Here is a 15,453-nt window from a genome sequence, read left to right as displayed (position 1 = left end):
TGCCCCGACAATGCGCCCGTGTCCCCACAGTCCTCCTGAGCAGGACGATCAGAGTGCCTGCTCACTTTCCTTCTGGTTTGCAGTCAAACCTTACTCCCGCTCACCCTGCCTCTCTGCTGCTCCCCGCCACTCGTGCAACCCGTGCAGTCAGGGGCCTCTGAACGCAAAGGTGATTGGAAAGAGGCAGAATGGGAGCACGCATCAATCCTGGTGGTTTGACAAGTGACATTCTTGCAGGCAGATGCCTGCCACAATGATCTGGAAGGAAGAAACCCGATGCTCTGAAATGCCTTTGCTCTGACAACATAGACAAAGATGTATGGATACACACCAGCACACACACGTTTCCTTCCTGGCCTCTCCTGGGCACAAGGTCACATTCCACAAGTGTCATCTGCACCTTCTCTCTTCAGGTGAGGTCAGAGCATGGGCTCCACTGCCACTCTAGAAAGCTGGCTGCAGCCCCTCACCTGGGTGGGCTACATGTCCTGGGGTCTGGTGGCAGAGGGAACCAACGCCGGCCTCCCCCAGCATCAGAGAAACCTGACTCAGGAGGCATGGGGGTAAGGGAAATTGTTCACTGTGCAAAATTCCAGTAGAAAAAAAAAATGTCACTTTCAGCCTGGGCACCTTCTTTCAGGGTCCTTATATCCTGGGAAGGAAGTGAGTGACGGTCATGATTGGGGACACCTTGCTGCCCCGCTTTACCCGTCCATATTTGCTCAGTGCGATGTAGGTCCCTCGATACAGGTCTGACTCATAGGCGTTGTAATTGTTGGGCAGGAGGGTTTCTCTGAACTTGCATTCCTCTTGGAAGCTGGTCTGTGAAAGAGTGGACAAACAGCAGGCCAATTACAAGTGAGGCCCAGCCGACCCGCTGCCAGGTGCCCCCCCCCCCGCCCCCTTTGTGAGATGCACAGCCACTGTGAGATGCAAGGCACCCCAGGTGAACAGAATCATGAAAGGTTGGAACAGCAAGAGACCTCAGAACTCTCATGGTCCCCTCTCACCTTCCCTCCCTTACAAGGAGGAAACCAAGGCCCAGGGACGTAATTGGACAGTCTGTGTCACAGGGGGTGAGTCTCCTGATTTCCAATTCAGGGCACTTTCTACTGAATTGATGATTTAAGCACCTATGATGATTTATCAGAGAAAGGACCAGAAAGGGATGTAATAGGCTGTTTTCTCCGGTCCACTGTGAGAGGTAGGCTAGCGGAGCAGGACTGAGAGAAAGAGCTCGGGATTCTGGTTAGTGGCTTCTCCACTCCCTGGCTGTGTGCCCCGGGCGGGCTGCTCCTCTCTCAGCCTCGGTTCCCTTTTCTGCAAACTGTGTGGTGGTGGTGTTGGGGGGTGGGGAGGAAGGTGGTGAAGGGGTCAAAGCAGATGATTCCTAAGTCCTTTCTCGTGCTGTCTGTTGAACATAGTAATTCACTCACTCCTCCCACTTGTGTTTCCTCACTGCCTTTCCCACTTTAAGTCCCAAGTTTGCAATTCCTTAAAGAGGCATTTTGACTTTGAGCCCGAAGATGCCCTGTGCCTCACTGGACATTCGTAGTTCTCCAGGGAAGTGCAGGAATAGAGATGGTGGGGAGCAGAGGTTTTTGTGGGGACAAGAAGCGGGTTGCCTGTGTGACAGTGGTGCCATGGGATCTGGGCCAGTGATAAAGCGCTGATCTGGTAGAGGACAGTGTGTGGACCGTCCGCTCAGAAGTGATTGCTGGACTTCCTGTCACACACCCACAGGTTCATCCCCAGTAAATAGCCCACATCCTCCTTTATTCCTAGAAAAGAGAGCCCTTTGCTCCCCTAGCAGGCCGGGTCCCTGTCCTGAGGGGGGCTGGGAGGGTTTCTGTGCTTTTGATGAGGAGCAGCTCCTTGGGATCTACAGGAAGAGAGCGAGCTGGGAGCCAGGAGACCTGGGATGTAGTCTTAAAAAAAAAAAAAAAAGAATGAAACAGAGAAATAGGTGGAGTATCATTTCTGATTCCTTCCTGCTGACTGGGGCCATCAGCTATAAAATAACCCACTCAATGGCTGACCGCACCAGAGGTATCATCTGACCTTCTCTACAGGAATTGTACTGTGAGCTCACTGACCCGCTGGCAGTGGGCTTCTTCCTGTTTTGAACAGAAGGTGACGAGCTTGCTCACCAGGGCTCCCAAACTCCCAGCCCTTTGAGTTCATCTCTCAGGCAGCATCTAAAACAGTGTGTGATCCCTGTGGACAGATTTTTCTATCCCAATAGACTCCAAGTTCCTTAAGACAAGAACTGTGCCTTGTTGAGTACATGGTGCTGAATGAATGATGACTTATTAGGGACAACACTGAAATGTACAGATACCCCCACGTGGATGGCTGTTTCAATGCAGGGTGGGAGTGAGCAGGGAGGAGGTGTGGTCTCCCCTTCTGCCCTTTCTCCTTCCCTCTCATGCCCCTAGTTTACAAAGCTCTTCCACATTATGTTAATTTCCTTGAGACAAATGTGAAAACTCTCACCAGCCACTATCAAATGGCTCCTTGATACCATCTAGGGAGTTGCCACAAGCTTTCCTTTCTCTCCTATGGGTGCTCAATAAATATTTGTGGAATGCGTGAAGGAAGGATTATCCCAAAGGTGGGGAGAGTAAACAAATCAAAGTGGGTAAAGAGTACATTTAAGCAATAGTTTTGAGGTTAGACTAATGATGCTTCACCTCATACTTAGCTGTGTGAACTTGGGCAAATTAACTTCCTAAGCCCCAGTTTCCTCATCTGTAAAGTGGGAGCAGTAAGAATAATTATGTCATAGAATTGGAGTAATTATTAATTGAGATAATGCATAAAAAGTCCTTGGTATAATGCCTGGCACATAGAAAAATAAAAAATAATTGTCTGGTGCCACAATAAAAGTCTGGTGCAGACAAATGAACAAAATAGAAAGTCAAGAAGTAAACCCAAAGATACGTGAATATAAAATAAAAATGGACCTGAAGTGAATATAAAATAAAAGTGTATCTAGAAATAGAAGTGTATTTCAAATCACTGAGGAAACATGGTGTTGGTAAGAACAATAATAACAATAACAGTAAGTTTGATGTATGCTTTCATTCTTATATTAAAATAAATTTTAAAAGGAGCAGAGATTTAACTGCAAAAAAGAGAACCTTAAAGATACAAATTTTTTTAAAAAAAAAAGTCAGAAAGATCTTTCTAAGCAGGACCCAAAAATCTAAAAGTCATAATAAATAAATAAATAAATAAACAAATAAACAAACAAACAAATTTGTCTGGAAAACAATTTAAAGACCTTAAACAAAATAAAAATATAAGTAATATACTGGAGAAAAAAATATTTCCAATGCATTTTATTTTGTAATGCAGTTTGCAATACATTGCAAAGAGGGCATTTTGTTACTATATTCAGAACCCTTAACTCACTGAAAAATGGATATTAATGAACAGACAATTCACAGAAAGGGACATACAAATAGCACTTGTATGGCCCGGTGCACGAAATTCGTGCACATTAAAAGAGATTAATTAGAGGAAATAATTTAATATTGCTATTTGCCTTTCCTCTATAATAGAAGTGTCAGAGATGAAAGAAAATTAGTAAAATGTATATGAAAAACTTCCTCCTGTCAGAGTCTGGGGTGCACCACGGGACCCAGAGTCAAGTCTCTTCCCACCCACATGCACCTCAAAATCTCATGAGACCCAGACCTGGTCGGCCCCCTGCCATTGGGCTAGATCCAGACCTGGCCAGCCCCACCCTTGTCAAGCCCCACCGGGCAGGGGGCATAGCCTCAGGTCCCCTGGTCTGGTTCCAGGTTGGGGGGCATGACCTGAGGTCCCCCAGCCCAGCCCAGGGCGGGGGGCATGCCTTGAGGTCCTCCATCAAGCCCTGCCAGGTGGGGGGGGCACAGCCTCAGGTCCCCTGGCCCAGCACCGGGAGGGGGGCACAGCCTCAGGTCCCCCATCAAGCCCCACCAGCAGGGGGGCGCAGCCTCAGGTCCCCGTCAAGCCCTGCTGGGTGGGGGGGGGCGCGGCCTGAGTTCCCCCAACCCAGCACTGGAGGTGCACCTTGAGGTCCCCTGTCAAGCCCCGCTGGTTGGGGGTCACGGCCTGAGTTCCCCTGTCAAGCCCAGCCAGGCAGGGGGGCACAGCCTCAGGTCCCCTGGCCCAGTGCTAGGGTGGGGGGTGCGGCCTGAGGTCCCCCGGCCTGGTGCTTGGGTGGGGGGCGGGGGGCGCAGCCTGAGGTCCCCTGTCAAGCCCTGCTGGGCGGGGGGTGCAGTCTGAGGTCCCCCAACCTGGTGCCGGGGTCGGGGGCATGGCCTAAAGTCCCCTGTCAAGCCCCACCTGGTGGGGGACACGGCCTGAGGTCCCCCGGCCTGGCGCTGGGGCGGGGGGAGCAGCCTGAGGTCCCCTAGCCCAGCACCAGGACGGGAAGTGCACCTTGAGGTCCCCCGTCAAGCCCCACCGGGTGGGGGGCATGGCCTCAGGTCCCCTGGCCTGGCACTGGGGCGGGGGGTGTGGCCTGAGGTCCCCCAGCCTGATGCCAGGGCGGGGGGCTCGGCCTGAGGTCCCCTGTCAAGCCCCACAGGGGTGGGGGAGGGCAAAGCCTCAGGTCCCTGCTGATTGCTCGTTAAGGCTCCTTATGGGAACTTGGCCTCAGCTGTGGGTGCAGCCATCTTTGTGATGGAGTGATGGTTAATTAGCATATTCCCTCTTTATTAGATAGGATATGCCCTAGCCAATTTGGTTCAGTGGATAAAATGTTGGCCCTCAGATTGAAGGGTCCAGGGTTTGATTCTGGTCAAGGGCACGTACCTCGGTTGGGGTGCATACATGAGGCAACAATTGATGGATGTTTCGCTCTGTCTCTCCCCCTCCCTCCCACTCTCTCTAAGAAGCAATGGAAAAAATATCCTCCGGTGAGGATTAACAACAACAAACAAAAAAATCACATAAGAAAATATCCTACATAATAAAAGGGAAGTATGCAAATTAACCATCACTCCGCTACGCCCACAATTGGGCCAGCAGGAGGCGTGGGGGCGGGACTCGGGGTGGCCAATCGCGCTGGCAGGAGGAGCTGGGAGCGGAGACTCGCAAGTGATCCCTGGCAAGCTGAGCCAGCTTGGGCTGGGGGTCTCAGGCCGCCAGGGCCTCGCCCCCAAGCGCGATGGCTCTCAAGCCACACAGGTTTGGGCTGGGGTCTCAGGCCGCCAGGCCTCGCCCCCAAGCTGCGCGATGGCTCGCAAGCCGCGCCGGCTTGGGCTGGGGTCTCAGGCCGCCAGGGCCACGTCCCCAATCCGCGCGAGTGATCCCTGGCAAGCCGCACAGGCTTGGGCTGGGGGGTCTCAGGCCGCCAGGCCTCGCCCCCAAGCCGAGCTGCTTGGGCTGGGGTCTCAGACCGCCAGGGCCCCGCACCCAAGCCGCAGGATCCCCTGGCCATGAGGACAGCTTGGGCTGGGGTCTCAGACCTGCAGGGCCTGGCACCCAAGCCACATGATCCCTGGCCAAGGCGGCTGCCTGGGCTGGGGTCTCATTCCTGCAGGGCCGGGCACCCAACTGCATGATCACCCAGCCAGCAGCAGCGGCAGGGTGGTGCACCCCCACCAAGCTATCTTCAGGCCAGTGAAGGCAGCCTGGGCTGGAGACGCCCCCCCCCCCCCCCCCCCCCCCCGCCACCGGGCTATCCACAGCCAGGCTGAGATGGCAGCCTGGGCAGGGGTCTCAGCTTGGCTGGGCTGAGGCAGCAGCCTGGGCAGGGGTCTCAGCCTGGCCAGGGCCCCATCCCCTGCCAGCGGTGGCAGCCTGGGGTCCCAACCATTGAGTCACACCAGCCAGGCAGATATGGAGGAATCTTAAATGTTTCTTTTTTTTATAATATATATTTTATTGATTTTTTTACAGAGAGGAAGGGAAAGGGATAGAGAGCTAGAAACATCTATGAGAGAGAAACATTGATCAGCTGCCTCCTGCACACTCCCCACTGGGTATGTGCCCCCAACCAAGGTACATGCCCTTGACCAGAATCGAACCTGGGACCCTTGATTCTGCAGGCCAATGCTTCATCCATCCGCTGAGCCAAAACAGTTAGGACTGTCCAATATGCTAAAGAAAAATCCCTATCTAATAAAGAGAGAATATGCAAGGGAGGGCATTTGGGGGTGACCGGAGTATCAGGGGCTGGCAGGGAAGTGGTTAGGGGGTGATCAGGCTGGCAGGCATAGCGGTTAGGGGCAATCAGGAAGGCAGGCAGGCGAGTAGTTGGGAGCCAGCAGTCCTAGATTGTGAAAGGGATGTCCGACTGCCTGTTTAGGCCCGATCCAGTCAGACATCCCCCAAGGGGTTCCAGATTGGAGAGGGTACAGGTTGGGCTGAGACACACACACACACACACACACACACACACACACACACCCGTGCACGAATTTCGTGCACCGGGCCTCTAGTGTTTAATAAGAGAAATGTAAATGACATAAAATGTGAGGTCCCATTTTTAATTGTCAGATTACAAAGAGAACCAATATTTGATAAATACTTTCATTGGTGAGGACACAGAAACTAGGATTTCTCATTCAATGTCCATTGATGTGTAAATTGTTATACACTTTATAAAGAGCAATTTGACAGTGTTTATTAGAATAAAAAATTGTTACAGCTTTGATGAGTAATTCTGCTCCTAGAAATTTACTTACTGGTACAGGCTGCCACGTGTACAAAAGTGACTGCGACATTGTTTACAGTAGTGAAAGCCCAACATCAGCCTACGTGTCTATTAGGAGGAGTGGTGAACTCAGTTACGGTAAGTCCACACAGCGGAACACTATAAGCCATGAGAAAGTAAGAACCCTCTTTGTGACACTGACTTGAAATGGTCTCAAAGATACACTGTTAAGTGAAGAAATAAGCTTCAAACTGTGTGTGTAGTATGCTTCTGTTTGTGTGACTTTAAAAAAAGATGCCGTGTGCACGCGCAGGGACACAGGTGTTTCCTGGGATGGTATTCAAGACACTGGTAAGGGCGGCTGAATCTGGGAGGAAGTGGGTGGCTTTAGGACCACAGGGAGAGTGAGGCTCACTTCCCATGCTATGTTCTTTGGTATTTGTTCTCCCCCTGAGGCCATGGTCCTGCATTACCTCGTCATGTAAGTAGGTTACTTAAAATGGAAAAGGAACCCAGGATAGAAGATGGGCCAGGAGACGGAGAAAACATTGGTATCAGAAACCGGTGGTCTCCTCCTCCTCCCATCACAGCCCAGGCTCCACCCACCACTTTCCCCTCCCTTCTAATTTGGTATGTCCCTGGAGAGGAACCGCCCCGCGGATTTCCAGGAGAATTCATTTCTGACCTGGATGGTGGTTAGGAGAGAGGCTGCCTATGTGGTTTGCAATCTCCAGAGAGGGAATCAAATCCTGGGGTAGAGGGAGCGGGGAGAGAAGAGGAAGGGGAGGAATTGAGCCATTCTGGCAAGAAGCTCTGAAGGCCTTTGCTCATACCCTCTGTTCTAGAATGTGTACAATTTAAGAACTCAGCCTTTCCTTAGTGCCTGGGTCTCCTAAAACATATTTGTTTACATGTGCATGATGGTGCTTTCTACATCATGTTTTGTCCTCTGTTATTCAGATTTTGATTATTCAAGTCCCCCCCCCCCCCCCACACACACACCTTTTAAAGAAGCTTCTGACTTGTTTTTTTCCCCCATTCTGTCCCTTTTATCTAGCTTGGCTCATATTCCTAGCCTTCCCCAGAATTCTGTACAAATCTAAAGAGAAAAAAGAGACATAGACGAAGTCTGCTTTAGAAGCCCTCTCTACCTTCCCCTGGCCTGTTCTTTTAAGCACACCCCCACCCTTACCCCCCCATGCTCTAGTTCAGGTGCCTACAAACCTGTGGCAAGACAACTTCCCAAACTCTTTGGTGCAGCTGACGCTCCAGGCCAGCTGTGCGATTTTCCTGAAGATCGGTGCCCAAGTTGGTATCACGACCCCGCCCCTAATTCACCTCCACCACTTCCCTGAGCTCTGAGTGCTCGTGGCTCAGGAAGGTTGGCTCCTCAGCTCTGGTGTGAAATGCACTCGGCCAAGGGAACACCGTGATAATAAAAGCAGCTACCATATATTATTACGTGAACAAATGAAAATAATTCCAGCGGATCACATTTCCTGGGCCTGCCGGGCCTCAAGCCCCAGCGTGACAATGTCTTAAGTTCCACATAGGTCTCATCAGACTTCTGTGGAGCCGGATCAAGCCCTGACGCTCACTCTGGAGACGGCCTCTGCAGAGGGGTCGATGTGTGGGTGTTTCCGCGTGAGTTACCTCGGGCAGAAATGCCCCTTGAAGTCTGGGTGGACCAGACAGCCATCTCCTGCCTTGAGGCAGCGTCCGGTCACCCAGGTTGATGGGAGTGGATCCTTGTCTTTCAAGTTTCTCCTCCTACGGCTGACCTTGGCGCTTGTCCCTATCACTCCTGGTTGTGTGTGTGGAGGCGGGGCGGTGGGTTAAGGAGTGGGCAGTAGAAACGAAAAAGAAAACACTTTGTCCCGAGACCCTTTCCTCCTGCAGCCACGGACTGCTTCTTTCCCTGTCCTCAGCTGAAAGGAAGACATAGCAGCCCCCGGCTCAGAAGAGGTCTGTATTCGCTAACCCTCGTTCCTAGCACACAACTGCATTGGCAATTTAGAAGTGTTTGAAAATGTTTTCACTGGGCACATCATTCTTTGCATTCCTGTAGCTCTTTGCAGGAGGCCAGGCGTTCTGAGACTTCTCTGCAGGGCGCTCTGGCACTCACTGCAGCATGGCCTCCCCCTCGCCCAGACCTCGCACACACTAGATGAGAGGAGCAGCAAACTGAGCAGGGACTGGGGGAGAGGCGTGGGCCTCCTGCACCAGGTAATTCGGGATGAAGCACATAGTGTGTTTTGCGCATTGTCACACTACTATTGATTTAAAAGATGTAGACACAGTTATAATTTGTAAAACTAAAATCACTTAAAAGCATAACTGAATTTCTAGTACCTTTTTTGTTGCCGTTTATTGTGGACGAAAAAGGGGCCACATACTAAACCTGACAAGCTCAGGGGAGGCCTGCATGGTGGGCCCTGCAAACTCAGAGACTAGGATGGTCTGAAATTAAAACTTCCTAACAAAAAGCCAGTCATGGCAGGTAGGCCCATCCTAGGCCTGTGGCTTCCCTGACAAAGGTCAACCTTTACCTTAACTGAACCTGTCGATTGTCCTTTTGCATCTATGATAACATATCTTTGGAATGTCAGAGTAATCCTCTTTCCAGACCCCTCAGGGCACGACTACAGGCGCCAGGGCAGAGACCACAGAACCCCTCATTGTTATTTGGTGCCCCAAATACCATCTCTACGTGCTGTAAATGTTAACTATTCTACACACCCCAATATAAACAAAGTGTTTCTCCGTTTTACCTTTTATCCAATCCCAGAGATTTCCCCACTTTCTTTCCTCCCACCTCCCAACTCTACCACCAATACATTCCATGTAACCTCGTTACGTCTCCTCCTTCGATTCCAATGTATAAAATAAGCTGCAAAACTGCCACTCTGTGGAGCATTTTCTCAGTGTGTTGAGATTTTGCTTCCTGGCAATTGTCCTCAGTTTGGCTCAAATAAACTCTTATAAGACTGTTTCTTAAGCTGGATGTTTTGTTTTTTTCATTGATGGCATTTTTTTTTTTTCAACCAAAGGATTCTAACAGAACCACTGTCAAGTGGAGAGCCTTGATTTTTATTTTTTATTTTTTATTTAAAAAAGGAGATTGGGATTCATTGATTTCTGCCTCATTTGAACACGGGTCCTAGTCTGTACCTCAAATGCACGTCTGCTGTGGGCCTTCCCTGCCCTACCTGCTGGGCCTTGAGGCAGGTCCCCCACAGCCATGATTGACACAAGACCTTGGAGACCTGGGGTCTTAACTCTAAAGGGAGGGTCAAACGGGCTTCCCCGGGGTGCTGGGGGATAATGCTCAGAAAGCCCTTTGCAGGGCACCCTGCAAACAGTAGGTGCTTAAAACGAGGTGGCTATTTGTATTGTCTGAGGAGGGCCAGGCTCTGCACCCCTCTTGCCTGTGGGTGAGACAAGTGGGAGGCCGCTTTTCCTCAGGTGGGCTTTCATGACACTTTTTCTCCCCGCAAGGGCTGTCCGCTGTCCCCTGTCTCCTGCCCAGCATGGTTCCCTCCCTCTAAGAGAAGTCCCATTTAGCGGCAGGAGCAGCTGAGCCAGCTTGGGATGAGGCAGCTCTGGGGGCTTAAAGGGAAATAGTGTGAATGAAATCATCGCCCAGCAGGAGTCTTCCTGGCTCCGGGATCAGTTGGCAATTGTTTTTTCAGACTGTGATAACCAGCCCTGCGGGGCTCAGCTCTACACTCCCCTGTCCAGCCCCACTCCTGCCTGGCCCTGGGCTCCATCCGGGAGGAGGAGACTCTCCCCACTTAGAGAAAGTGCTTCTGGGCCCAGTGCTCCTGGGGAGTGTGTGTGGGGTGTGTGACAATCGGGCGATCTTCTCCCCTTCTTCCTAAACCCTGGTCGTTTAATGAGCCCTGCTTGTCCCCTTGGAAGTCATGTGCCTAAGCATTAGGGCCAGGGGTGTCCCCTGCACTAGGGGTCAGTCCACACTGCACCGCGCTGGCTCCCTTCCTGTGGTTACTCTGAAGGCCCCTGATTGTTGCATCTCGTGTTCCCAGCCTCCTTGGCTTCTCCTCCCGGGACCATGGACGTAAAGTGGGGAGGGGATAAATATCCCCCATGTTTGTGCCCTTTCCCCGCCTCCCAGGTGAATTTCTTTCTGGGCAGAGAGACATGTTGAATAGCTTGTTAACAAAGGTGGCAAGAGTAAGGGCTGCTGTACTGAATGCTTCCTTCCAGATGTCCCTGCCTAGGAGCCCTTGCATAGGGTCTCCTAGCTCAGCGGTCGCCCACCTTTCGGACCTCACGGACCACCAGTGGGCCTACCTCGCACCCCCACTGAGGCTCTCAACCAGTGGGCTCCAGGCATCATGCAGGTTGCGAGGGGCTCTGAGGGATGACGCACTCCTCGGAGGGGTGCCTACTCCGTGGACACCCCTGGCCTAATGCTTAGGCACAAGGCTAACACCTGGGTTGGTCCTGGCTGCCTCCTGTCCCCTCCATCACCGGTGCCGAGATGTAAAAGGTGTCTGAGAATTCCATGCTGTTTCATCTCCCCAGCCCTCCAGCTCTCAGGGCTGGGGTCACCCTCGGGCAGGGCAGAGGCTCTGTAGCCTGGTGGTTCCCAAGCCTGCCTGTGCCTCAGAGACACCAGAGAAACGTAAAAAGCAAAAACAGACAAGCTGATTAACAGGCCCCAGCCCAGCCCTCCTGGATAAGCATCTCTGAGAAAGGTCCCTGGAAATCGGTACTTTTAACAAGCTATCAAGGTGATGTGAATGCAAACGGTCCTCCCACATGTCTCATCTGTAGGAGAGGGGTGTTTGCAGGGTGCCCTGCAGAGGGCTTTTGAGCATTATCCCCCAGCACCCCTGGGAAGCATGTCTGATCTTTATCCTCACTTTATAGTTAAGACCCCAGGTCTCCAAGGTCTTGTGTCAATCATGGCTGTGTGGGGACCTGCCTCAGGGCCCAGCAGGTAAGGCAGGTAAGGCCCACAGCAGACGTGCATTTGGTGTACAGATTGGGACCCGCGTTCCAGCTCCTGCCCCACTGCCCTCCGTTACTTGTCTTATTTCAGAGACCCATGGAATTTAACCCATGCCCGTCTGCATGGAAACCAGCTCAGACGGAGAGGTGTTCAAGGGCAGAGGCCACGTGGGCACCCCATTCAGGTATCTAACAGACCTGCTCTGTTGGAATAGTCTCCCCAGAAGCCGGCGCCAATCCCAGATCCCTCTGTCCACTTCCTGATCCTTAGTCTGTCTCCAAGGAGAGGTAGAGCAGCCCTCCACGCCCTCCCCATAAATAACTCTGGTATTCCTTGACCATTGCCCAGAGGTCTTTCTTTTTAGCCCTCTTATTTCTGTCGAAAGAACTCTTGGTTTCTTCAACATCATAGGGATACTTTCCCAGCCTGTATTTTGGAATCAGCCAAATCATGGGCTGAGAGGCCCAGGATGAAGGGATAGAGAGGACAGGGATTTTGGTAAATGTGCTCAGAAGTCGGAAGGTAAACCTCGCCGGGTGATCTGTGACGAGGAGGAGGAGTGGGCCTGGTGCCATAATAGGGCCGATGCTTCCCCAGCCTCTGGGGGGTCAGGGGTTAGACTTGAAACCTACGTGAAAAGTTCCCCACACTGATGAAGGCGAGGAGAGCGCCTCCGTTTCCCCTCCTCCTGTTGCACTGGGGCTGGAGGCGCCTCTCCAAGGGTGGGTCGTGGAGAGCTGCACACTGGCCGCTTGCTTCTGTGGCCTCTCCAGTTCGGAGGATCAAACCTGCCACAGACCAGAGGGCGGCCGGAGGCCAGCGGCAGCTTTTCCTCAGGCCAGCAGCCCTCTGAGCTGCGGGTCCCTGGACTTACAAAGCGCTGGGAGGCAGGACCAGGAGGATCATGGTCCAATGAAGCCTGAGCTTCAAGCCCCCCCCCCCCCCCCCACACACACACCTGCACAGGCTTCCTCCTACAGCCCCCTCTGTTCTCATTCTAGAGAAATATTCATCTCCATACTCCAGAGTTGGTATTATTTTCCTCAGTGGCGTCAGTTTTAGGCCTTGTACAACCTGGAGCTTCCCCTGGCTTGATGAACTCACCGTTGTGTATAATCTTCCTTTACTGTTCATGGCAACGAAGAGGGCGCTTTTCACTCCAAAGAGACTCACCACACCTCGCTCCACGGTGGAAATCTCCAGCAGGCCTGATGGGGAAACACGGGCTGTGTTACCTGAGGCTTGTGCAGATCAGACTGAGCTGTCAATCTAAAGGTGACCCGGCGGGGCCCATCCCCCTGCTCCTAGAAAGCCAGACCCTCGTCACCTCCATCCCTGATCTCTCTAATTTTAGGAAATCCCGCAGCTAGACTCGGCAGGTCTTGCCAACAGACTGTCAAAAATCCGGTTCTGCAAGGGGACGTTCTGACATCAGAGTTAGGGATCACAGTGGCCACTTAGGTATCTACTTACGATTAGCTTTGAATCTGGGCTTTCACTGACTTAATCGCTTTTTGAGTTGGGTAAAAATTGCATTCGGATTCGTTTTGTTAAAAATGTACACTCCACATGTTTCAACAAATCTCAGCCCATCGGATCTTGCAAATGCATCAGCAGAGGCTGACGGTTTGCCTGGATCCTGCAGCCCTTCCCGCCCCCCCTCCCCCGCCCCCTTAGATGGGAGAGCCTATCTATGCAGCAACCATCAACTTGTAGGACCCAGACCCCAGGACAGAGTGGGCAGCAGAAATGGAAAGAAGGATGTGCTTCAGCTGGAAATTGTGCAAACCACTTGCCTTTCCTTCTCAAAGGGGAAGCTAAATAAAAATAAGCTTGCGTCTAATTTGGTCCAAGTATCCTCACTCGTTCTCCCCCTCCTTGCCTTTGGTTTCCCAGGCTGATGGTTCCCAGTGGTCTTATATGGCCACAGATGGCCCCCTAATGCTGAAATATGAGTGCCACAGGGGCTCCATGAGATAATGGCAAAGCACACGGGGATGCTGGGACTTCCGCATGTTGAGCCTGCACCTGGGCAGAGTCAAAGTGAGTCTGGAAGAGATGGCTCTGTTAAAGGCATCCAAGTGGAGAATAGCATTTCACTCTCCTTCATAACAGGACCCCGCGCATCAGAGCAAGTCCCCTGCATCCGTGAGCCCTGCTTGAGCTCAAGCCCCCAGCTTCCCAACTGGCTGCAACTGGCACTCACTGTAGGGGTTCTCCTCGTGGGTCCCGCTGATCCGGCCGTCGGGGGACACCTGGAGGTGAAAGCCGATGCCCACGTTGCAGTAGAGCCTCCGCTGTCTCTTGATCCCCACCAAATAGCCACTTTCCCAGTTCACCCCGGCAATCTCTCCAGCTAGCCCAGCTCGGGACCTGGACAGCAGGGTGCCCCAGCCCCTGGAGTCCAGCAGCGTGCTGTTGGCTCGGGTGCCCGCAGGGGAGGGCACCACCATGCCCACTAGGACGCCTAGGAAGAGGAGAGCCTGCAGCGTGCCCTGAAGACGTCCTGCTCTCCGGGACATAGCGATGAACAGCCTCTGTCCCAGGGCCATCCACCTTGCCTCTCAGGCACGTGGTCAGAATTAATGGCCCTAAAAATACCGCCCTTCTTGTTTTTCTCCCCTCGGCATGGCGGCAGGGGCTTATTTTTGGAAGGCAGATGAAGGCTGCTGACATAAAACCAAAGCCTGCTTTGGGCACTCGGGTCGGGAGCAGAAGGACCCAGGCTGAGCCGCGGCTGGTAGGGACCATGGCTTGGGGACGCTGTCTAGTTCGCCCGCTAGCTCTGTCCCGAGTTGATTACATTTGATTTGACCTGTCTTTATAGTCCAGCAGCCTGGCGCTCCCCTCCACCCATCATCACCCTGACGTCAGCTGGCCCAGCTCACTTATCCAGGGCTGTAACATTAACCTGCTCCTGAGCTGGCTGCTCCCCAGACCCCCAGCACCCTCCCCATGCCTCAGGGATGCTGGGAGCCACTGTCATTCCAACTATGAGGCAGGAATGAAGTGAGCAGGGAGCATCTCTGAGGGAGGGAGGGATTGGCTGGGGGCCCAGGGAAAGAGGCAGGCGAGAGGCGACCCAGGATCCAAATTGGGCAGAAGTTCTTGGCTTGGCAGCGCTGGCTTCCTTATTTAGAGGGCAAAGGTAAAGACGGGGATAGGGGAAGGCTTGGTGGCACGTGGCGACCGGGGCCTATGAGTTACCCTAGAGACCTTTTCATGGAAAGAGCGCATGGTTGACAGCAATAGTGGCTCAGGGGACCCTTTCAGCAGGAGAGGACAGAGATTGGGTGGCAAGGGGTGGGGGGTTATCCAAGGAGCATTAGGGTCATGGAGGGAGGGAGGTTGGGTTCTGGCTTCTGCTCACTGTCCTGGCCATGGCATTCACCCAGCCAATGGAGTGAACATTGTCTCTGGCCCTTGACATAGCCCACTAGCCATTTTCCTACCTGGGCTCATCCTTGGCATCTGATAGGTATTATTCCCATTTTACAGACAGGAAAGCTCAAGCACAGAGAGCTTAAATGACTTGCCTGAGTTACCATAGCTAGTGAGTGGCAAAGCCAGGACATAAAGTTGGCCTGAGTTGAAAGCCCATGCCTTTAACCTCTGTGTGCTTGCCTGGAGTGGAAATGGGATTTCCAGGCTGGCCCTCGGGTACTACTGAGCTCATTACATGCCACGAGCCAACCACAGGATTATTTCAATAGCCAAACGATTCACCAGTGCCCACAGGCTGGAGGCTGCAGGCAGTGTGGGGAGAGCTCCTAGAGTGGGTCCACTGCTCAGGGCCTCTTCTGAGACTCCAAGTCTTCTG

At 52.6% G+C, this 15,453-nt stretch overlaps 1 protein-coding gene across 1 annotated transcript; it reads right to left on the bottom strand.

The window, feature by feature from the left end:
* Positions 1-645: 645 nt before the first annotated feature.
* FGF6 (fibroblast growth factor 6) lies at positions 646-14,185 on the bottom strand (the record flags this gene model as incomplete). Its single annotated transcript, XM_079775791.1, has 3 exons — positions 646-822; positions 12,738-12,841; positions 13,840-14,185. The coding sequence occupies 3 exons, from the start codon at positions 14,183-14,185 to the stop codon at positions 646-648; spliced, it is 627 nt and encodes a 208-aa protein (XP_079631917.1).
* Positions 14,186-15,453: the final 1,268 nt, after the last annotated feature.

The sequence above is a fragment of the Cnephaeus nilssonii genome (genome assembly GCF_951640355.1).
Source record: "Cnephaeus nilssonii genome assembly, chromosome: 6".
In the NCBI taxonomy this organism is placed as follows: domain Eukaryota; kingdom Metazoa; phylum Chordata; class Mammalia; order Chiroptera; family Vespertilionidae; genus Cnephaeus; species Cnephaeus nilssonii.
Note: the sequence above shows the minus strand (reverse complement) of the source record. Positions and strands in the feature narration are given on the sequence as shown.